This window comes from Thermobia domestica, chromosome 16, assembly GCF_964235325.1.
Source record: "Thermobia domestica chromosome 16, izTheDome1.hap1.1, whole genome shotgun sequence".
NCBI classification, from domain to species: domain Eukaryota; kingdom Metazoa; phylum Arthropoda; class Insecta; order Zygentoma; family Lepismatidae; genus Thermobia; species Thermobia domestica.
The window spans coordinates 184,881,171-184,905,471 of NC_137469.1; the positions used below are offsets into that span (position 1 = coordinate 184,881,171).

General features: G+C 36.8%; 1 protein-coding gene across 1 annotated transcript in view; it reads left to right on the forward strand.

Moving 5' to 3' along the window:
• qsm (Zona pelucida superfamily protein qsm) overlaps positions 1-24,301 on the forward strand; it is a 260,492-nt gene that overhangs the window by 231,444 nt on the left and 4,747 nt on the right. The window contains exons 4-7 of the mRNA XM_081743373.1: positions 4,959-5,122; positions 7,245-7,475; positions 13,966-14,113; positions 21,985-22,129. Coding sequence (XP_081599499.1) covers positions 4,959-5,122; positions 7,245-7,475; positions 13,966-14,113; positions 21,985-22,129 — 688 coding nt within the window. The remainder of the gene's footprint in view (positions 1-4,958; positions 5,123-7,244; positions 7,476-13,965; positions 14,114-21,984; positions 22,130-24,301) is intronic.

Genomic DNA, 24,301 nt, shown 5'->3' on the forward strand with positions numbered 1-24,301 from the left:
AATCTAATTTTTTCAAGAATGTTTATCCTATATAAGAGTACTTCAAAACCACAATTAATTATTTTTTTTTTCAAGATCGCATGGCGACGCAGCGGCTGCCGCCATTTTGCGTTTTCTCGATTTTAAGCGTTTACGTTGTTTTGAATATCTCAGCATGTTTTTTATCCCACCAAATTGAAAATTGCTGGAAGTCTCCAACTTGTGCAGAGCTAACATTTTGATCTCTTAACATTTTTGCCTAAAAGCACTTAAAGGAGGTGAAATCATTTTTGGACATTGAAGACAAGTTTGGGAAGAGAAAATAACTGACGTAGAGGTCTGAGAAACAGCGAGTAAGTGTTCACTGACTGGGGAATGTAGATCAAACGAAAGGACAACAGTCTCCTGCATGAGTTGACAGTTAAAACAAGAATAAATAGGGTTGAATATCATTGATATAGCAAGCAGCAAGAGCAATTACTCACGGACTTTTTGTGAAGTGTGCATTTTGACTTTCCTCGCCTTCTGCTGATAGCGGCATTCTTCACCAGTGCTGCTGTGGGTGTGATAAGACAGTGAATCGCAACTAGAGGAAAGAAACGAGCTTGAGAGCCTTGAGTGGACTAACCATTCATCCTACTTTATTTTACTTCACATCAACCTATTTCCAGTTGAATTTGTGAACAAAACACCTCCTAGAGTATGACGTATTTTGACCCCTTTCTACTCAAAAACACAAAACGCGCTTTGTTGTGTATTATAATATACTAAAAGACTAACTATTCCCAAAATTTCAAATTTTTAAATCCAGGCCCATTGAAGATATTGGACAGTGAAATATGCCAAATTGGCACAATTCCTCAACTTTACGATTTTTTTTCAGGCCTTTAGGAGCGAAACAAATTTTTGAGTATAAATTTATGACCCCGGACTACATGCACACACAAATTCTACGTCAGTTGTTTCCTCTTCCCAAACATGTCTTCAATGTCCAAAAATGTTGCTACTGTGGCAGAACGCATATATTTGGTTATTTATTTTATTTAATTTTTTATTTTTGACTATCTTTTCATGTACAAGTAAAATTCAGATATTAATCATTAAATTATGTTCAGCAAAACAGAGTTAAGAAAGAAACGAATAACAAAACAGATTACATAAAAGCTTGACATTGCATTTAGTTTATGAAACGATTATATAACATTGGCGTTAAGGAAACTACAATTTGGCAGATTATTCTAATTGTTAAAAATGAGAACAAAATCTAAATTATGTATTACTGGAAACAATTACAAAAATCTAATGTCATGAAGTTTGTAGAATGTTTGTTAACACAGACACAATTTCGGGTGTCAGAATTGCCAAATATCGCGGGCATAGGCATTCTAGGGATTGTTAATCGCTGTACAACAACGAGGAAACAGAGAAGTTTCCTGCAGCAGAAAGAGAACACGCTTCTGACGCCATGGTGAGAATGCAGATTCCAGATTTGAGGAAGTCAACAAATACCAGAAGATGGGAGGTCTCCAGGGAGAAGTAGAGAGAGTTTGGCGTAGGGAAGTAGAGACGGAGAGAAGTTCGGAGAGCGAAGTCGAGAAGTAGTAGTCTAAGATAAAGAACTTATACGTTGACAGTCACCGAGAAGTGTCGAATTATAAAAACAAGTAGTTTATGTAGAATTCAGTTAAATTATATTCTATCGTTGTTACCATGAAGAAATAAAAGATTGCGCCTCGCTGTTTGTGAGATTCACCCACGACATCCAGGAGACCTAAGGACCATCGATCACGCCAACCTTCTGAGATTGCCTTTGAGGAGCTGCTGATCATTTCCAAGGACTACTAGGAAAGTTGGAGGTATGTGTTACTTTCTAAATCAGTTGTCAGCGGTTCAATGTTCAGAGATGCCGTATTTGATCTGACAGGAATGAAATAGCCGAATTTGACACACAAACACATTACACAATAATTTACACATTAATTGAAAATACATGAACAAATTATTTACTGAATTTGAAATGAAAATGAAAATGAAATCTTTAAGTTTAACGTCCCACGGTTATGCCGGTTAGGCTAAAGGAAACGGTGATAATGAGTGAAATGGTGGAATGAAGAAAGTGGGAGGAAACGGGAGAACCCCGAGAAAACCCACGAGCACGGTGTTTGTCCACCACAAAGTCCACACGGCGCGAGCTGGGATCGAACCAAGGACCCCAAGCACCGGAGGTGAACGCTCAACCACTGAGCCACTGCGCCCCCTTTACTGAATTTGAGTAATTATTTCATGCAGGTTATTACCTCTCGCTTAGTCTATGTTTACTTTCGCATTCCCGTTCATTTTAGAAGGTGAACGGAAGGTAACTTTCCTGTGTTCAATTTCATGTCGTCCCCAAAATTTATACACTGAATCAGGGAGGTTCACACTACTGTAGGCCTTGATTTCACCTCCTTTAAGTGGTTTTAGGCAAAAATGTTAAGAGATTAAAGTTTTAGCTTTGCACAAATTGGAGACGTCCAGCAATTTTCAGTTTGTTAGGACAAATACATGCTGAGATATTCAAAACAACGTAAACGTCTAAAATCGAAAAAAAAATTCAAAATGGCGTAGCCGCTGCGTCGCCATGGAATGTTGTAAAAAAAATAATTAATTGTGGTTTTGAAGTACTCTTACATAGGATAAACATTCATGAAATTTTTTTTTTTTTTAAGGTCGAGCGGCAATTTTTCTTTATTCTCGATCACTTTGCACAGATGATCTTGATTTGCAAATGAATCTTGCTGTCTTCATTTGTTGATAGTACTTGCGACTGAAGTTCTTTCACGGTGGTTCTTTACAAAATATGTTCGAAACTGAGGTTGAACATCCATAACTGACTGATTACCATGAAATTATAGGACGAAAAAATGCTTTTTTTATATACCACAAGCGCCCATCTTGCGACTTGTCACTCCACCACCTGGTGAAAAAACTTCCAGCTACTGTGACTGTACCAAACAAAAACAAAACTCGGGGATGTCGAAAGTATTTCAATCGTCGATAGAGTTCAACGCTCATGGAACAATTTTTTATTGTTCAAATCATTGTGAAACACTCTGGATATAATTATTTTCTGACAATTAAAAAAAAATTACACAAGGTTACTCATGATAAAAGTTACCGACTTTGAACCACTTATTTGGAAAGTAAATTCCCTTTTTCCCCTACCGATTTTATTCGATATGACTGCTATGGACCCGGACGATCGCCCGGTAGCTTAGTTTTCACTGTAGTAAACTTCTGAGTAGAATACGAAGAGGAACGTCGCGCCATACCGTTTTAGCAACTTTCCGAAGATCATGCAAGGTGTTGAGACGATATTAAGCTAGTGTCTGTTTCAGAAGGCCGAACCTGCAGTAGTCCAGGGTTAAGGCGTCACGGGATTTCACAGGAATGAACAAAAATAAGATTGTTTGAATTTCATCTCTTCTGCCTTCCTTGGGAAGAACATCTGAATGACCGTGCTGTATGGGTGGAGGTCTTTTCCATGTGGAACTATGCATTTGTAATCTCGTCATGGTACAGATTTGTGCCTCATACAGAGAGTCCTAGAAATAAACTCCATTGACTGTGCAGTTGATAGACACTTCAACGAGTGGGAGCTTTCTCCTAGTGCAATATCCCATCACCACCAGAAAGAAATCCCTTAGAAATTTTCTTTGCACTGCAGCACAAAGCCAGAACGGCTTTTGCAGTCTGTGTGAGGTAGAAAATGGACCGAACTCTTTTTATAGCATTTAGATAGAGCCACCCCGATCAAAGGTACACACCCATTTTCACATGTACCTGAGAGGTATGTTTCATACAGTTCATATATATATATATATATATATATATATATATATATATATATATATATATATATATATATATATATATATATATATATATAATCATTCGTAAACCTGTCGTGAGTGTGTCACTGTAAGGCGTGGTCCACGCGTTTTGTGACACACTTTTAATGCAAAATTGTTCCGGATAATGTTAGAAACCGTGTACTTTGAAATTCCGTGTCGCATGGCCAAACTTCTCTGCGTTGACGGACTTTCCTGCGTCACTGCTCTTCTAATAGTGTGCAGTGTATTGGGGTGCTCGAGCAGGCTCGGACCGTGTTCTTCTTTCAATTTCCGGCCGACTACGTACTGCAGAGGCCTGTTGGGCACATCGTCGGTCGATGAGATCTATACAAGTTGGCTGACAATTAAACCCTGTTTTTCACCTGTTTTACTGTTGCTAAATAGTTATAATGGGCGGCAGAAAGTTCACAAATTAACCCTTTCCAGAATGCTATCACTTTTATCTTCTTCGTTCCACGGATCGGGCTCAGTTGAACTGTTATCAAGTACAGGCCCCAAAAGTAGCCAGTATCCGGACATAATAACTGTTAAATACGTCTTTCTGGAGGACCAATGAAAGTAGACCAATTTTATCATGGGCAACCTTCTATACTAACAAGTACAAGTTATTTGTAATTAGGTTTTTTGTTTGTTTGTTTACTACTATTGCTTTTAAACCTCAATGAAATGAAATGTAGAATAACAAAAGAAAAGGTGATCGAAAGGAAAAGTTACGACGTTTTTATTTAGTGTAAATGTCATCTACGTTTTCTTCTGTCCTACTTAAACATATTGACATACATACCATAGTTAATAATAATAATAAGATTATTAATAATAATAATAATAATAATAATATGTTGATGGACCCTCGAAATCTTGGATTTGTATATCTTAATTGTTCTCTGTATAGTATAGCCTTTGTAAAAGGAGTTATATTTCTGTTACGCATTCCATAATAAAGAAATAAAATAGTTAGTTTCGTGGTGTTCTTTGATACCTTTGTCTCCACTGTATGCATGCCTGCACCCCCTAAGAAATCGAGCTGGCTACATTTTTGGTTTGGTAAGTGCAATTAAACATGTTTTACGATTTTATTCTTTTCAGGGAAGGCGGGTTTACTACCATCGAGTAATCATAGAAAGTGATAGTCAACAAAGACCCAAAGAAATTATTCTGGCCAAATGTATAATGGGCCCAGCACAGCACCATCAACACAACCACACTATTCACAGAAGGAATGTTCTGCCAGCGGGCTTCCAAGAACCAGAGTAAGTTCAAGATTTTTTTTTTTTTGAAACAGACTTTAATATAAATAAATATGTTCAATTCAGAAACTAGTTCCAATTAGAAAGGAAAAACCTCTTTTACAACTAATCAAATAGCTTAAAAACAAAAATTAACAATTAGCTAAACTGGAGGTACGAGCATAAACAGATTTTGTCTTTAGTTCAACGTCCCACATTATGATCCGAAGCTAAGGGAGACGATAATGAACTTAATGGTGGAATGATGAAAGTGGGTAGAGTTTCTGTTTCTATTAATACCAAGAGTAAGTTGGTATTTCAGATTAGGCATTTTATTGAGTTTTAAAATGTATATTTTTCCTTGTATGCATATAAGAGAGTAACATGTTTAGTGTGCTGAACATATGTTCGTAGATACAAGACAATTTAAATGAGATGTTTGTACATGAGCAATATTGAGACAAATCTACATAAAAATAGGGATATATAAGTATGTATGTTCCAGCATTGCTCTAGAACGCCTGAAGCAATTTCAACCAACTTGTGTGTTATTTACAATCTAGATAAAATACTTTGTCGGTAAGACACCCATAGCAATCCCTAGGGGTGTAGTTGAGAAGAGGTGTTGTATAGAAGGGTGTAGTTGAGAAGAGGTGTTGCCGTTTAAGCCCAAATGCAGACCTCATCAATATGGGAATGAAAAGAGATGAAAAATAAAATATCCAAAATGACCGAGATTACTCAAATCTGTAGAATTCGATGCCGCCAAGCTGATAGGTAAGTCTCGGCGACTCCAAAGTCTCTTAATATCCAGAGGGGAAAGAGGTTCATTATTTCAGTTAGTTTATTATTTGTTTATGGAATACTGTATCCAAGCTAGTTATTTTCTTACTTAAATAGTCGTTGGATTTCCTAACTTTTAAATTTGAGATGTTTTGAAATATAATTGTTTTGTGACTTACCTAAATAGCATTAAAAAGATTGTACTCTTGGTGTGAAATGATGAATGATGAAGGAAGTTGCGCTTTGATTCATCTTGAATAAAATTATTTACAATCCAGTTGTATTGGTAGTATAAAGCAGTGCTATTCAACCTTTATTTCCCGCTTACCCCTAGACACAGTTCGCCATCCAATTGTGTACCCTTGAATCTGTTTAAAAGAAATTAAATCGAAATGAACTTATTTAACTTAATATACATGCTCTGTTGATTAAAAAGTGGGACAGACAGAGATTCAACAAAAGGATAATCAGTGAGACAATCAAAACACTATTTACCGGGGGATAAAGTGCAGATCCGAAAAAAAAATTGGGAAATTTGAAAACATATGGGAGACATCCAGTTCTACTGAGGGAAATTTTCCCCTTATCCTCCTTGATAATTCGCACACTGAGGACAGTGTTAAAAATTCAAAAATAAATAAATAAATAAAAGTAACTTTAGAACTAACCTGCTAGTGAGATGTCTCAGCTTATTTCGGGGACGCCAACTGCTCGATTCTTAGTCGAATGTTCGAGAGTGCGAGAATCAGAGCTGCTTCTGGATTCAAGCAATTTCTCTGCATCGTTTTTATTGATGTTAACGCAGAGAAAGAAAAAAAATCTCCATCTATGATAATTCAATAAATATTGGAAGTATGCTTATTTTAGAATTATGTACCACCATAAGCATCTTTGCATACCCCCGGTTGAATACCACTGGTATAAAGATATTCTGTGATTTTGAAACATCTTTGATCTAGCTACTACAAAGAAATGAATAAAAATTACACGTTCTGGATAGATATTAATATTTACAAAAATAACACAAAATTCAGCATGAAGCTTATGAAAACAAATTAATTAAGAAATATGAAACTGTTTTCTGAACTTCTTATTTCATGTTTTAACTTGACAATATAAAAGGTTTACACTCACAGGATAAAGGATGTTGATCCTTGACATATGAATACCATTTTCCTCACTTCCAGCCTGTATGTCCTATCAACGTCTCTTACGCAAGACCTTTTGACTAAGGTGACTAGTGTTTCCAAGGAGACCTGAATCACTAGAATGACCCTTATTTATTTTGAAGACAGTTTATATAGTAAGTTTGAATATATAGCACACTTATATTTGCTGATTGTGTTAATTTTTCCTGTTGCAGAGATCTTGAGATAACAACGTCCCTAACAGAAACAGCACCAGAACCCATTTTGAATGTTGGAGTGCGTCAGGGAGGCCAGCTGGTCACTGGGGAGTTGAATGTAAATCCTGGAACACCTCTTCAAATGGAGATCTACCTAGACAGCGACAGTGCGCCTATCTACGGACTTCTTGTTAGTTACATGCAGGTCACTGATACCAAGAGGCAGGAGGAAACTATTATATTTAACGGGTAAGTGTTATAGGATCCGACAGAAGTAAGTTTAGTCGGTAATTATTTATCATTCGTTCGAGATAAGTATGGCAAGTTTAAAGTTTAATGTACCGTCTTGTTCGTGTACAAACACTTCTTAAAATTCTGAAGACTTTAGCCTGGTAGAATCTTACTAACAATTAGAAGAGCAAATTTCTAATAAAAATAAGGAATCTTTCCTCTGTCTCATAAACATATCTACAGTCATTTAACAATTTCTACAATTTTGAAAGCGGCAGAGAGGATAACTTTCTCAAAATCCGTCTTCTATTCTTAAAATTGAGTAAATACCAGGGGTGACTGAAAAGGTTTAAGCCTTGAGGAAACTATAAGTAGTACAGGTTTGATAATACCTTTATTTTTCAACATAATTCCCTTGGACAGCAGCACACTTGCTCCAACGGTGCTGCAGTACTCTTATCCCAATAGAAAAAAATCCCTAGGTTGTGACCACAGAACAGGCCCGCAACTAGGGTTTCTGTCACCCGGGGCAAACACACAATTCGGCGCCCCCCCCCCCCCAAGGTTTAGTCGAAAAGTATCACTTATGGATTGCAACTTTAAATAACGTCTTAATGAAACCAGTTATATCGATTTTTAAGTACTTTAACCCTCCAATACGCGCGCGGGCTACCATTGTAGCCCAGCGTTTTTATTTTCCTTGCCGCAAAGTAATTCGAGATGATAACTCAAAGGGTGTTTGTGTACCTTTCTATCAACTATCATTCTACGTGTTTAGGGTGTGGTCAAATGTAAAATCGAAAGGATCTCATTGTTATTCTGCTTGAAAGTTTCATGGGCTACATCTGTAGCCCGCTCGACTATTGATGTCACGGGTGTTCCAAAGCGTCAAAGTTTTTTCATTATAGTTTGAGTGTTGATCAGATGGTCAATGAGTTTGCAAAATGCCAATTCTGATGAGAAATGTATTTAAAACCAATATTTACGATCCAAAATCATTGAGAACATAACAATGCAACAATGAAAAGCTTATTTTTATTTCTGTAAATTTTTCGGTGTAATCCTTTGATGTGGAGAAAAGAAGAAAACTTTCCATCAACAATGAAGCACACAAGAACTCCACACTATATTGTTATGTGTACCTCTCGAACTTGAGCACTTTCTGTACCTTTTGGGCACCTTTATGTATACTTTCTCTTTCTGTATATATGCACCTCTAAGGTGCACACAAGTGATAGAAAAAACTGATTCGAGCATAGCATCTCTCTTTACAGTGCATTAACTAGAAAGTTCATTAAATATGAAAGAAATTGCTTCATAAAATATTAATAAATAGATCAAGATATTTAGATTATTTAATGTATAGTAAATATTATACATTATACACGATTAATGTAAAAAATGATTGAAATTAACAATAAAGCATAATAAAGCGTAAGTTGGACTGATAGATAACAATTCAAAATGCCTCAAAAAGCTCTCAAGCAAAACTAATAGATAAAGCTTCATACAGCCTTCACTCGCAAAATCTCTTGGTAGGCGTACAAGAAACAATTAAATACACCGAGGCGTGTAAATTATCTTTTCCGCCACAAAACTGCTCTCTAGTTTAAAAACATTACAGCAATTGCGTAACATTACAGGGGGCGCGTCTGAGCTAAACTCTTCAACCACCAGCAAGCAACAAAAATCGGGAACTTTTCGCCCCCGCCCCTATTGATAACAGCGTTTTAAACTTCAGAGCTGTTCTCAATGGAATTATACAAACAAACAGCTCCTTGTGGTAGGAAAAGGAAAGGGGGGCGGATTCTCTGTGGTCGCCCAAGGGAACAAATGCATGCAATATTAGGTTTTTAATGTATGACATTACACCTATTTAGATGAGACTCTCTCTCTCTCTCTCTCTCTCTCTCTCTCTCTATATATATATATATATATATATATATATATATATATATATATATATATATATATATATATATAATCAACGAAAAGAGGTCCCATGGAAAAGGCCAAGTAAACTTTTGATTTCTTTTAACCTCTAGAATAAGTTCCTCAAGGGAAAGGGTGCGATTTTTAAAACAATTGATATATCTTCTTTCCGGCGCCCCCTCCAACCACGCGCCCGGGGCACGTGCCCCCTCTGCCCCCCCCTAGTTGCGGCCCTGCCACAGAAACTCCTCCACGGCTGTCATGACGTCGTTATCGCTTGCAAAACGTCGTCCTGCTACATCCTTTTTTAGATTAGGGAACAAGTGAAAGTCTGTGGGGGCCAGATCTGAAGAATAGGGTGGATGAGGAACGAGTTCAAAGCCACATTCGTGAATAGTACCCATAACAACTGCTGATATGTGACTGGGAGCATTGTCATGATGGTAGAGAACGCCTCTGCACATCATTTGTGGCCTTTTTTCTTGAATTTACACTCGAAGTTCTTTTTTTTTTTTTTTTTTTTTTTTTTTCAAAAGGCCACTATAGTATTGTCCTGTGATGGTATGACCCCTTTGCAGGTAACGAATGAATATCATACCTTGGGAATCCGAAAAAACAAAGGTCATCACTTTTCCAGCGGAGAGGATCACCTTCGCCTTCTTTGCGGAAGGGGAGGAGGGGTTCTTCCATCGTTTGCATTGTTGTTTTGTTTCTGGCTGGTAATGGTGTACCCAACACTCCACCATAGTGATGAATCGACAAAGAAAGTCGTCCGCATCACGTTCTAACAGTTTCAAATTTTCCACGGATAGAAGATAGCGAGTGCTTTTTTTGTTCGGGAGTCAGAAGACGTGGGACCGATTGAGCTGAAACCTTTGATAAACCGAGCTCATCCTTCAGAATACGATTTGCTCGGTCCTGTAATATGCCCAGCCTATCTGCTATCTGTCGAGTTGACAACCGGCGATCTTCTGTGATCATATCAAGTACCAGACCAATGTATTCCATGGTGGTAGCACTTGATGGTCTCCCAGATCTCGGCTCATCTTCAACACTCTGCCTACCACGCTTAAATTCTTGTACCCATCTTTTGATGGTGGCATACGAAGGGACAGATTCACCTACGGTATTGACCATGTACTGGTGTGTCTCAGACGCCGACGTTCCTGTTAATTGCACATACTTGATGACTGAACCGTACTCAATTTTTTTCATTTTCCCAACTTCTGCCATCTCAGTCACTTCAGGAGCCTGTAAAAGACAAAAGAAATCACTTAGAACCAAGAGCTTGATACACATTAATATCAAAGGTTGTAGTATTCTAATACATATAATTATTCTATTCTAGATTCTCGTTTTCTATTTTAGACTCAAAACTTTTCAGTCAGCCTTCGTATTTTGAGTTGTAAAAGCATATTCCTCGATTTCTGCCCGATATATTTGATATGTATCCCATTTTCTACAACCCGTGTAACCAGTGGCGTATTTAGGATTTTGTTCGGGGGCTATGCACAACACGGGGAAGTAGGGGGCAATCGCCCACCTGAGTTTGATAATTACATAAATTTTAATTTATGCATAAATTGAAGTTTTAATTGGAAGAATTGCAGATGCTTGAATCTTATCTGATATGATACACAGAAATTTAGCAGTGAATCTAACCTTTTACTCTTTTTATAGAAGAAAAAGGAAGCATCCCCTTGGCCTACCTAATTTCAAGGGCTACTTATTTCTCGCTTTTGATTTTCCTTAATTCAAACATTTACCTTTCTTTATAACTAAACGATGTAAATATTCCTTTGCTGTAATAACTAAAGTCCCCTTATGTTGATATCCGTATTAGTTGGTGTGGAACACCAGTTTCGCTTATCAGTTTCTCTTAGTTTTGGTGTTACTGACGACGGGCGACTTGAATCACAACTAACAACGGTCGAAAGTATGATAGGAGAAACGAAAGAAAGTAACAACTAAGAAAAAGAAATAGAAGAGGAGAACGGACGAAAGAAAGAAAAAAAGAACGTAGTTCTTACATGGAATGAACTTTGACAAATACAGTATTATTTCTGAACAAAGAGCATAAGAAAATGGAAGGTTAATGAAATTGTTAGAAACTATAGAAAGATTATTGTTTTGTGCGTGGAATGAGAAAAACTAACTAATTTATTTCGGGGAGAGGGGCTTGAGCATGATAGCCCTGTAAATATGCCACTGCGTGTAATACTTATGGACTAAAAATCAAAGATGATATATAATTTTTACGTCTTACTACCAAACTTTCATCAAAATCATCAGAGTTTATGAAGTAACTGGATAAAGCCGTCGGATGTTTGTCTATAATGTTATGTACCCGCCAGGAAGGACAAACAATTTTTTTTTTTTTTGTTATTTTTAAGTGTTAAAAACAGTTTAAAATATGAAAATAACTAAAAAACAATAAAAACTAGTATGCAATTAAATAAAACTTGACTCTCATGCTAACACCCAACCTTTAAATAAATGATTATTAAAGTGTTTTTTAGTAATTAAATAAAAGGAAAAAATAAAAATGAAATTTTAAATAAAAAGGTGGGTGGAAGCAGCGGGAACATTTTACTTTTATTGTTATTTTTTACAACTAATTTTTTTAACACAAAGTGTTTAAAAATTTGGCCTTTTTAGAGTATAAAATTAAAACTTGTAATGTAAGTTTTTTTTTTTTTTAATTTATGAGCTGTAAATTTAAGTAGCAAAGTTGGTATCCCGTAAGGGGATAAAATATTTTCTTTCACTCTTTGTTAAAAGTTGCTTAGTCATCTGCAGCATCCAGATGTACTAATGATACATGAGAACGTTGTGAACTTTACCTAATGGTTGTTCGAGTTTCTAACTGCAGAACTTATAATATTTTGTTCTAAATTTGATTTTTGTAAATGAAGTTATTTTGTATTTACTTACAGATGCTTTTTCCTTTCCTTTCCTCTGAGAAAATGCTTTCTTTGGACTTGTAATTAAAAATTTGAACTTCAAAATTTTCTTTTAACTTACCAGTACTGAAGTTCCAAATAAGTAGCTGCCCGAATTTTTATACGAAGCAAGGATTCTCGAAAGAGATCGAGCCCGGGCCATGCGCATAGAAAGCACTCTGGTAGGCATTTGCCTATAATATAACACTTTGGAATTCTTAACGCACTGTTTTCTAATTGGAGTCATTGCTCCTTTTGTTACGATCCTCTTGAATTTCACCTTCAGGCTTTCAACATTGTTGATTGAGGACGAGAAAGACTAAAAGCATAACATTACATTTTAGGTGCAATTTACATAGTAGCCAACCTAATGGAGATTACAAATTATGAATGGAAGACAATCGAAGCTTATCCATAATTATAACCCATTAGGCTCTTCGCAAAACGAACTCACATTAGCACAAATCTTATACATTAGTTACTTTTCTATAATTTAAGTTAAGTGTCTTTAGAACTATTTTTCTGTATGTACATGTAGTTCTTTTTCTCTTTAAAAATAATAAAATAATGTTCGAGTGTTTGTTATAAGCTTTTAGCATAGAAAGGAGTGGTCTAGAGCAGAGGCGCCCGAAGAAAATGTTTCTAGGGAGGGCCCATCTCCATGGTTGACATATTACGTTTAGTATTTCTGGTATTTAATATACGTGATTTGCTATATTACTTATACATTTTCGTGAGCCAGGAAAGGGGGTGGGCGCCCATGGTTTAGCGCCACCAAATTTAGTACACGGATTTACTGTATCTTCACCAAATATGTACGAAGTCCTTTTTTCTTTCTTTAGCATGGGAAACAAATTACAGGGGTAAAAATACATGCATAAAGGGACATGATAAATACCTAGGATGCCAGATGTTAGTGTCAATTTCATAGTTTTCTGGATCACTGAGATGAATACTAACACTCTTGAGGGCGTTCCAGTCCATCTTTAGCCCCCATAGGTGAATTGGTAAACGCGAAAAATAACGTGCCAAAAATGACCGATATTAGCTTGATTTGATGTGATTTTAAGTTTAGCGTCCCTTTCAGTAGTGAGGCTATTTGAGACGTGGACCTACACCTTAACGTGATATCGGAACCACATGAGCTCCCTCTGTGAATCGAACCCGGGTCTCCCACTCCAAAGACGCGCACTAAACGGATGGCCACGGGAGAGCTCATTGATGTTAGTGTCGAATCCATAGTTTTTGATATCGCTAAACTGATTGGTGATAGTCCCAATGACATTTGAACTCAAGTTAAGAAGGGACACTGTAACTGGTCCGAAAGCTGACAGGGGCAACGCCTGGCTCCTCGGTATTTATTTATTTCACATATGTTGATAGGGACAAAGCCGAAGGCGTTGCTATTTATTTATTTATTTATTTATTACATTGATATTGTCAGGGTGAACGTCGAAGCGTTATTCTTACTTTTTCATTTTACTCATTGCTTTATCTTCAAATATGATATAGTACATAAACCTTATCCTCCCCGTGCAAAGAACGGATATTTCAACTAGTGCTAAACAAACATTAAACTGCTTAATTATAAAAGTTTGTCTGTAGCGCATAAAATATATCTTCTGTATTTGCAGATGTTCCGTTGATCCATATTTATTCGAGAATTTCAACACGGTAGATGGAGATTTCCTGTCTGCGAAGTTCAGAGCATTCAAATTTCCTGAAAGCAGTTATGTTCAGTTTAAAGGCACTGTAAATGTGTGTTTGGACAAATGTAGAGGGGTAAGTACTGTCATTGATAATAATGGAATAGAGGTTCTAACTTTTACTTTTTTCCTTTAAAAAAAAAAAAAAATCCGATTTGATGTTAAACCAATGGAAGTGGTAAGAAATTCTGAGTCGGTTACTGTCTTCCGAAGGATGAAAGAGAGAGAAAAGAAAAAGATAATTCTAGTATACTCCAATAACAGCAGTAGCAAGTAATAAAGGTGTTGAGCGAATTTACCTGTATTATAAGATACCTTATAAATTCAGTGTACTCACCAGGTCCGCAACCAGCCACAGAGGTTTGGGGGGGAGGGGCATGGATATGTTAGGGGGGCCCAAGTCATTAAAAATTCTCTTGCACATATCTAAATTGTGTTTTTTGTGCAGAGGTCTGGAGGGGCCACGAAAAGTTTAGAGGGGCCAGGCCGTTCTAGCACCCGTCTAGTTGCGGGCCTGGTACTCATCCAATAACAAATGCATTCTGTACTATGAGAAGGACATTAGTCAAAACACCCTACATCTTCCTTTTCTTAGTTTTCTTTTTGTGCTCATACATAGTCCAGACTCGGACTGGCCAGGGCAGAAATCCCTGCCGGGGCCCCCTCTCTCTATATATAATGAATATTGAATAACATGGAAAGTAAGATAAAACATGTCTGCTATGTTGGAGCATAGTTACTCGTTGTAGTTTGTTCCGTTCGCAGAGTTCGGTGGCTCTTAGCATTGAATGTAGTCTTGGGGTCCCATTATTGGAATGAAACTAACAGAATTGTTAAGTCCTGTTTGGGGCTCTTTATGGCCTAGTAAGAATATATTTCAACAACATGAAGAATGGGGCCGCAGCATCATATTGTTTAAATGTGTATTGGGACCCCATGAATGCCGAAATGAGATTGACTTTTATAAAGTCCTGCTGGGGGCCCTCTGTTGGTCGTTTGACACGTTAGGCCTATTGCAACACCATAAAGAAACAGAATAGGTCCCCACCCTGGGGCCCCATTACCATGGGTACGTGAACAGCTACGCGAGAAACTTTAACACCAGGATGAAGAGTTTGCAAAAGTGTGTGACAAAGCGAAAGACTTTTGCAAGGCAATGAATCTGCAATTAAAAGAATATTATACTGACATTGAGATGGAATATGATTTTCCTGTTCGTCGGCTATCGAGGAAGAAAAGAGTCATCTGATGAGAGAGGCAAAGACTTAAGCTCATCAGATCTTTTTAAAGTGGAACATTATTGTGAGATTTTGAATTTAGTAGTAAAAAGTGTGGAAGAAAGGTTTGAAACTCCTTCTGAATTACTTAAAGATTTCTTGTTGCTAGATCCTAAATGTTTCAACGAAATAAAAGAATGGCTTCCAGAGAACGCATTTGCAGCACTTTGCAACAAAGTTAAACTTAGATAAGGCTCAACTATCGAAATAACTTGTACAATTCGCAAACATGTAGGAAGCTTTAACTGTTAATGTAACCATTTAAAAAAGTGAACAAACTGCCAAACAGGGATGCATCGAAAACTTCGAAGAAAAGGAAGGGCAAAAAGTGTGAAAACTGACAGAGCAAGGGGCACATGCTTGTCCTTTGAGCAGTTTTTTTTTTTTTTTAACTTTATATAACAGACGAATTCATTAAATGCACTCTTTGTCACTATGAATATGCGTTAACATTACTATGTACACAAATGTAGTGCAAACGAGTATCATACTCTCAAAACTGAGATTAATTAAAACAAAATTGCGCTCGCTCCTGTCTCAGGCCTTATTGGAAATGTTTATGTTAATCATCATGGAATATGATCATGATATAGTTGAAAAGGTGTTAGAAGAGCATTCTGAATCTTCCGTAGAACTGAGAAGTTGTTGCGCTGTTAACTTAGACAGTGATCAGTTTCTTGTGTTTCATTTAACTTCGAGTCTACCAGCAGTGCCATAATATGATTAAGTAATACTGTATGTTTTATATACTTTAATACTTATAATAAAATATATGCCTGTGTCTTTATAACAGCTTTTGGTTTCCTAGAGACTATAGATTATATACAATGGCGGCGATAAGGGCCCCGCAGACCCCGCGGTGCAGGGGGGCCCTACAAAGTACACTCAGCAAGGCACTTTTCACACGTCATTTATAATTTTAGTGCATTTTGAACGCGTTTCTTCACAACCTATAATTAATTCTAACAGTTTCAGAGAATTAAATAATGAAGTAATCATTAACATTAAATAATGAGGTATGATTGTGAACATGAATGTCAGGTTGCTCTTTGCGATTTTCCAAACATTTTATTTTCCAGTGTAACATTTGCATATTATTATGTTAGTCTATTATGCCACATTTTGGCTATCGTGTATCTTAGACTACAATTACCGTGTATTACAATAAATTATCGTGTTCGCTGGAAATATCTACCAAAGAAAACAATTCGAGACATTGCAAAGTTGTTAATTGAAGAAGACAGTTGCTTCTTGAGTAGTTTGCCAGATTTGACTACTGCCTTACAGCTGTGCCTCACACTTCCTGTCACAACTGGTGCAGCAGAGAGAAGTTGGATATAGTATACGTAAGACCGCATGAGTTCCAGAAGGAGCTGGACGCTCATACTTTTAGGGATTATTCATTGAGTATCTACGAACTTAAAAAGGGGGTAACAAACCCACTTTGATTTACTTCGCGAGTGATACGAAAATAAAAAAGAACGTACATGTTTGTTGTTCTTCTGCCTTTATTGACATCAGGCGTTTAGTGATGTGCAAATGTTTGAGAGATGTATGCAGTAGTAGCAGGTCTAGCGTGATTGCTTTGCGGTTTTGGGGTTTTTCCGTACAGGTTTGCGTCATTGTGTAGAGGTTTTTGTGAGCTGAACGCAACGGGAAGTTTGTTTTTTTGTTTTTTTTCTTGTTTACTTTCACTTACTGCTAATTTGCATTTTCGGGAATTTTCTTGCGGGCCATATAACGTCCTGCAGCTGTACGAAGGTTCCGCCTACATGCGATGGCATTTTTACATGAACCTGGCAACATTAATAAAAATGCCGATCGAAAATAGGAGAAGAATGGCAGCTGAAGTGGTGAAGACGTAGTTTGAAGAGCAAAATATATTTTATTGAAGAAAGATGAGTAACTATAACTAATACATGAAGCTGGATGAGTTCCCGAAAAAAGGAGGACGTTGGAGTAACATGCATTTGGTAATTTCTGTTAGGTATGTGGTAGGGATGCGTCATAATATCGTAGCACACGTGGCCTCCTTTCTTTTGAAGAAAAAGTGTCCCCTACAAACGCGGTTTCATAACTTTCTCTTGGAAGTAGCTCGAATATATCCTTCTAGTATTTGATTGTGATTCAATATGAATGGTTTCTGCTCCTTATTGTCTTATTACTTTCATTCCTCACGTTTGCCCTTGTACTTTATAGCTGCATGTGTAGTGCCCTTGTACTTTATGTATGACTTTGTGGGGGGAGGATTTAACGCATGTCTTGTGCTCCTTATTGTCTTTTTACTTTCATTCCTCACATTTGCCCTTGTACTTTATATCTGCATGTTTAGTGCCCTTGTACTTTATGTATGAGTGTGTGTGTGTAGGGGGGGGCATTTAATGCATATCGCATGTCTTGTGCTACAGGATACTTCTTACTCTTGCATTACGTAGGGAAATGGTATTTCATGTCGAAGTGGTAATAGAACACAGAAGAAACGCAGATCAGGGTGTATTCACACTTTATATTGGAGTGTGAATACAACATGATCTGAGTTTCCGATGTGTTCTGTTACCACTTGCACATGAAATAACATCATTTCCCTACGTAATGGAAGAGTAAGAAGTATGCTGGAGCACCGAAAACAAGGGCGGTCTCATGTATGTTAATTGAAGAAGACAGTTGCTTCTTGAGTAGTTTGCCAGATTTGACTACTGCCTTACAGCTGTGCCTCACACTTCCTGTCACAACTGGTGCAGCAGAGAGAAGTTTTTCAAAATTAAAAATTATCAAGAATTACTTACGGAGCACCATGACAGAAGGGAGATTGAGTACGCTTGCCATTTTGAGCATCTAATATGAAAAAAAAAAAAAAAAAAAAAAAAAAAACGATAAAATTATGGACAAATTCTTGCTCCTGAAGAACCGAAGGTTATTGTGTAAACAGTTCTTTAAAATGTTGTGTTCCATTCCATTCCAAGTGAAATAAAGTGATAGTGATGCTTACAATACCTCTCCTTAGTTTTATCGTGTGTGTTTGTGTGTTACGTGTTCCAGTGTGACGATACAAGAAGAGTTTCCCTTCCGTTTTATTCTAGGCAATCAGAGTACTATATTTTACGCAAGTACACAAAAATATTCTACGTTCATTTTCCTCTGTGTGGAATGTAGTTACAGTATAATCCCGGATAACTGAAATTAAAATTATCCGAAATTGCAAATCCAATAAACATGTACTGTACTGCAAGGGAATAATCTAGAGGACGGGGGTGCACTAGGCTATGCTAATCCATATGCTATAAAGATAAACTATTGCAGTACTAACTACATGTAGCCTAGATATACTGTAATCCTTAAAATGTTCATTTAACTTACAAAAACTAAAAACTGAAACCACTGGCGGATCTACAACCACCTGAGTGACGAACAGGTGGTCAGCCCATTGCGTCACCCTCCCCCAACAGGCGTATCACTCCTCAGTTTTCCACACGACGCTGGGCAGACGCCAAAAATTAGGAGTACTCCAGTCAAGGATTGAACCCTCGATCATGTGGACATGCATTCTACGCTCTAGCTACTAGACTATGGAGCTGCTTAATTTAACTTTAATAAAGAACGTAAGTGTAGTCAGCAAAGAGAGTTTTCAAGTTATTTGATCTTCAAAACATTTCAGGTAAATAAAAAAAATACTGTAGTATAGGCCCGGTAATAGATGTCCTTGACTTAACAAACAAACAAACAAATAAAAAATCCGAAATAATCTCCCTACTTTAGTTCGGTTAATCGTGGTTATACTGTATTATTATTATTATTATTATTATTATTATTATTATTCATAGTAGTTGTAATCATAGTGGTAATACTGTGAACATTGTAAAACGGTACATTAGTATGCATATAAAAATTGTAAATGAAGTTCTAGTAACACATGACCTTTTGTTCAGTTTTTTGCGGGGGGGGGGGGGGAGCGAAGCCGCTATTGCCGCCACTGAGTATATACTATAAATAAAAATATATTATAAAATAGTCCTATAGACTATAAATAAAATTTGGTACACAGATACATTAGAAAGCATAAGATAAAATCTTAAAATATTTTAACATATAATTGAAGGCTTTAGTGCGTTCACTGAACCAACATTCGTGAAGCTACCACTTCACTTTCGTGTTCTAACTATTCATAATGCGCGATCTGTGAGTATTAACTCTAATTTGAGGTTATATTGATAATGTTTTATGTAGCATTTTATCAAACCCCATTAGAAATAGAGAGTCATTACAATAAGCAGAACAAAAAAGTAAGATAATGAAACTTAGTATACTTTGTGAGGCTCCTACATGTTACATGGGAAGGGAAGATGGGGCCCTCCAAGTGAGGCTCCTGCCGAGACCCTATACCTTCCCCCCCCCCCCCGCGTCCGAGTCTGACATAGTCTATCGTGATACGAGGGTCATTTCAAAAGTCTTGCACACAGCACATGCGCAACCGTTTGAGTGGTGTGATCAAGTTAAGTTTTATGTCAATTGTGAGTCAGAGTTTGGGCTTGAAGGTTGTGTCTAACTTTGCTGGTTCGCGTGGCTGTCTTATGGGAAATTCAGTGTTAAAATGGAAGATGAACCCGACTCAGGTCGGACTACACATAATGACCAGTGTTCTTATCATTAAAATCGAAACTTTACGTGGAAAGGACCCAACTGAAACTTACAATGCTTTTCGAGAGGTTTGTGGGAATAGTGTAGTGGATCGTAGCACTGCATCACGGTGGTCAGCTCGTTTCTGTGAAGGTCGTGTAAGCACTGCGGGCAACCCATGAGGTGGAAGACGAAAAACATATGAGGAAATTTCATATGAGGCCAGCATATCTGTCACTTCAATTTACAGAATCATTACTGAAAACTTAAAAAGATGAGAAAAATCTCTGCCAGATGGGTTCTGCATGATCTGGGTGAAAAGCAAAAAGTAGGGCCTATGTAGCAAAAGAATCAATGGATAGAAAATTCTTCCCTACCCACCATATAGTCCTGATTTGAGCCCACTAGACTTTGATTTGTTTCCCAAAATGAAGGAACCACTCCATGGAAAACGTTTAGATACAACTGACGAAGCTTCCAGTGAGGTGACCCGAGTGATGAGATAGGTCAACAGTGAAGGTCCCCTATCCGGAATACAGAATTTACCAAAACATTGAGAAGCTGTCATAAGCAAGAATGGAGATTATATTGAAGGCCTATAAAGGGATTTTGTACAATAAATTATTTACTTCCATAATATATTTCAGAGTACAGAACTTTTGAAATGACAATCTATGAACCACATTGGCAGGGGTAAAAGTGAATCTGAAAAGGGAAGGGGACGCATGACGTCACACCGTCACCTTGCCTATCTTTGCCCATTGTAATTTTTTTTAGGAAGTGGGGTGACGCCATCGATATTTTATGGAAGTGGAAAGCTCCATCATTCAATATCTGACGTGCCTGCAGACCAGTAAACATTCCGTCTATCAACATAAAATTGTTTCTGCGTTCAAACTTCTTACAGATGTATTTAAATTTTTAAGCATGGAAGTCCATGTAGTTTCTACGAAATATTTCATGAACTCGAATTGATGTGGAATTGTGGGCACATAACTTACTCGGATTTCATGACATTCTTTTTCCAGGTTCCAGTTAGCTAAATCAGACTCATCCTATAGTTTAGAGTTTTCACCTCTTGCGGAACTGTCGCACATGCAAAGAAACCAAGGAAATTTCGTTTATCTTAATTGCAGACCTAGAATGACCAGGGCTTCAGCCTTCGAATCACTACATACTCAAAATGACAATAAGAGATACATGATACTACGCATGCTTTTGTATGTCTGTGCAGAACACGCCACTGAAACTGATGGAAAGATGTTTTCTTTGTGGAAGTGTTCAGCTTTTATATTGATTTCCTAATAATCAGAAAACAATTTTCAATGATTATATTATGTCTTATGAAGCAGTTGTAATACATAAATTCCATTTTCTGAAAATTTAATACTAAGTTCTTGGTGTCAATACCTAAATATTGGGACAGAAGTACCTTGTTCAAAAATGCCGCGTGCTAGATTGCAGACAGGTGTTACTTTTTATTCCTATAAATGTTCTAAAATGTAACATGTAAAGTTAACGTACATTACTTATTATACTTATTACCATTAAATATTTGGTTAAGAACCTATACTTTAGTTATCTCAAATTAAAAGTATATATATCTTTTGGGTAAATGTATCTCTGAAATAATTGAAAGAATTGCAACCTTTACCGAATGTTTCCCCAATTAACTCTGTTTCAATTCATAACAAGTTGTTAAAAGCGTACTTAAGTTTGCGTTAATAAACTATCTTCTTCAAAATACCTGAAAATATTAGTGTTATTTTTTCTTCCAAAAAGAGTATTTATGTAGTTTGATACAAGTTTCCACCAAGATTACTGTGAAAAGCGAATTATAATTAGGTAGTGACTGTTTTTTCTTACATAAATTAGAATTACTAATACAGTACATATTTGCATCTCCTTTCCATAAATCGATGCTCAGTTGTAATTTTAACAACAGTAACATGTGCTAGTGTTGTAAAGAAAGGTGTTAGTAATATATTTCGTATATCCATAATAGAATGTACGAAATAAAGAAATGCATAATATGATGAGAAATTGTTTGTTGCAGGTGGAGTGCAGCAATGGACAAATTGGTTATGGACGCAGGAGACGAGAAGTGAAACAGCTCCCACCTGATCCCAATAAGGTGTTCGAAGTTACCATGACCACCTTCATTAAAGTAGATTATGATGATGCTAAACTTTATGAAAAAGGTGAGGAATAGATGTTCTCTAATCGTAGAAATAGTATTCCACTTTTTAAACTTGAATATCGTAACTCCATTTGTTTAGAGATTTTTTCAGTTTCCAAAGATTGATGGCAATTTTTTTACAAAACCAATGTACAACAGCCGAACACAAAGTGTGTATAGGAGCAATAATGATTTCAGATTCCCCCCCCCCCCCGGGGGGGGAGACTTTCAACATACGGGATATGAAAGTAGTACTGCGAAAATATTAGATATCCACATTGAGCATATTGTATGCCTCGTGGCAAACCATGGGTTACACAACAAATTTTTCACAAAATCAGAGAAAGCAAGGTGGAAACGGGTTGATACAGAAAAGGCGAAAATATCTACAGGAAAATAAATGAGTTACGAAGGAAAACAGACAGAGCAAGGGAAGAGTTTTACAAAAAGAAAAAACGAGGACATACTTGTAGAAGGATTAGAAAGTGTTGGGAAATAGGAGGAATTGCACAAGATGAAATCTGTAGAACTTCAGAGGAAACAAGAGGATATTACGATGACAGTAGAAAATGAGAATGGAAAGGTACTTTGCAAGAGAAGTGAAGTGTTAGGAAGATGGAAAGAATATGTTGAGAACTTACATGAGAATAGAAATAGACCTTGTGACGTAGATGTTGAGGTAGAAAGAAAGTGTGTGAAGATGATAAAGGGTTTAATATTCTTCGGGATGAATTTGAAAAAGCAATATTCGAGATTAGGAATGGAAAGGAAACAGGCATAGATAATATACAAATCGAATTCATTAAGAATATGAAAAACAAGGACAAGAAAGAATTAATCTGACTCTGCAATAAAATATATAGAACAGAAGAATGCCTAAAAGATTTCCTGAAGACGATCATGATACCAATGGCTAGAAAATCGAACCGAAAGAGATATGAGGATTATAGAACTATTAGTCTCATGCGCATGCAACAAAAATTTTTCTTCGAATAGTGAACAGTAGGTTGTATGGAAGAACAAATGAAAAAAGTTGAGGATGAAGGGTTCGGATTCACAAGAGTTGCAATTAGATAGTTAAGAATAATCATTGAAAGGTTTATAGAAAAAGGGAAAAAAGTATATGTTGGATTTTTTTGATCTAGAAAAGGTTCTGACCGCGTGAATTGGGAATTGTTGTTGGGAGTTCTAACGAAGATAGGGTTGGAATGGAAAGATCGGAAACTCGTAAGAAACTTACACATGAATCAACAAGTAAGTGTTAGCATAAGAGAGGAAATGACAGAGGAGGGTGCAATTGGAAGGGGAGTTCCACAGGAATGCTCTCTCGCTAATATTATTTAATATATATCTAGAAGAGATAGTGAAAAAGAGTCTACATAATGAAGATAGTATTTCGTTGGAATGGTTAAGTGTATACAGTTTGCAGATGATATATTGCGGAGTCTGAAATGGAAATCAATAAGATGTTAGAAAACTTTAGGAACAGCCGTGAAGAATATGGGGTGAAAATAAATATTAGTAACACAAAAGCCATGGTAATCGGTCGGTGTCAAATATAGAAGTGCTAGGGGAGTAAATAGAACTTCGATACCCGGGTACTATTACTAGTGGTGATATGAAATGTAAACGTGAAATACAAACAAGGCTAGGAATGGCGAAAGAAGCCTTTAGGAGGAAGAAAATACTATTTTGTGGGACCTTGAATAAAGAGATGAGAAAAAGGCTCATAGATTCCTTCGTGTAGAGTATTGTACTGTACAGCCCACGGTTGTATTTTAATTTCAATCTTAAAATCTGCATAAATAGCTAATTAGGATGAGGTTTTCAATTCCAAGTAGAACAGCAAACATTTACTCCAACAAACTGCATCATCGTATCCTAAATATCTAAATAACAGTCAACTATTGAGGTGGCTTGTCGGCAGTACAAGAAGTATTTACAAGAGGTCTTTACATTGGAGGAATATTAATTGATATCTGCATGTGAGTACCTGTGTTATGAAGCTATCAGTACCCAGTTCTTGTATGTGTAGTAGCTCTAATGCAAATTCTAAATATATCATTTTATACCAACGATTTAGTTTGCAGCTACCTATGTAACTTTTCAACTATGGGGAGAAAATGTAACTGCCTTTATTTCACTTACTTTGGCCGCGCCTAACGTGAGGTAGAGGGGCTAGTCTGCCTTCAGC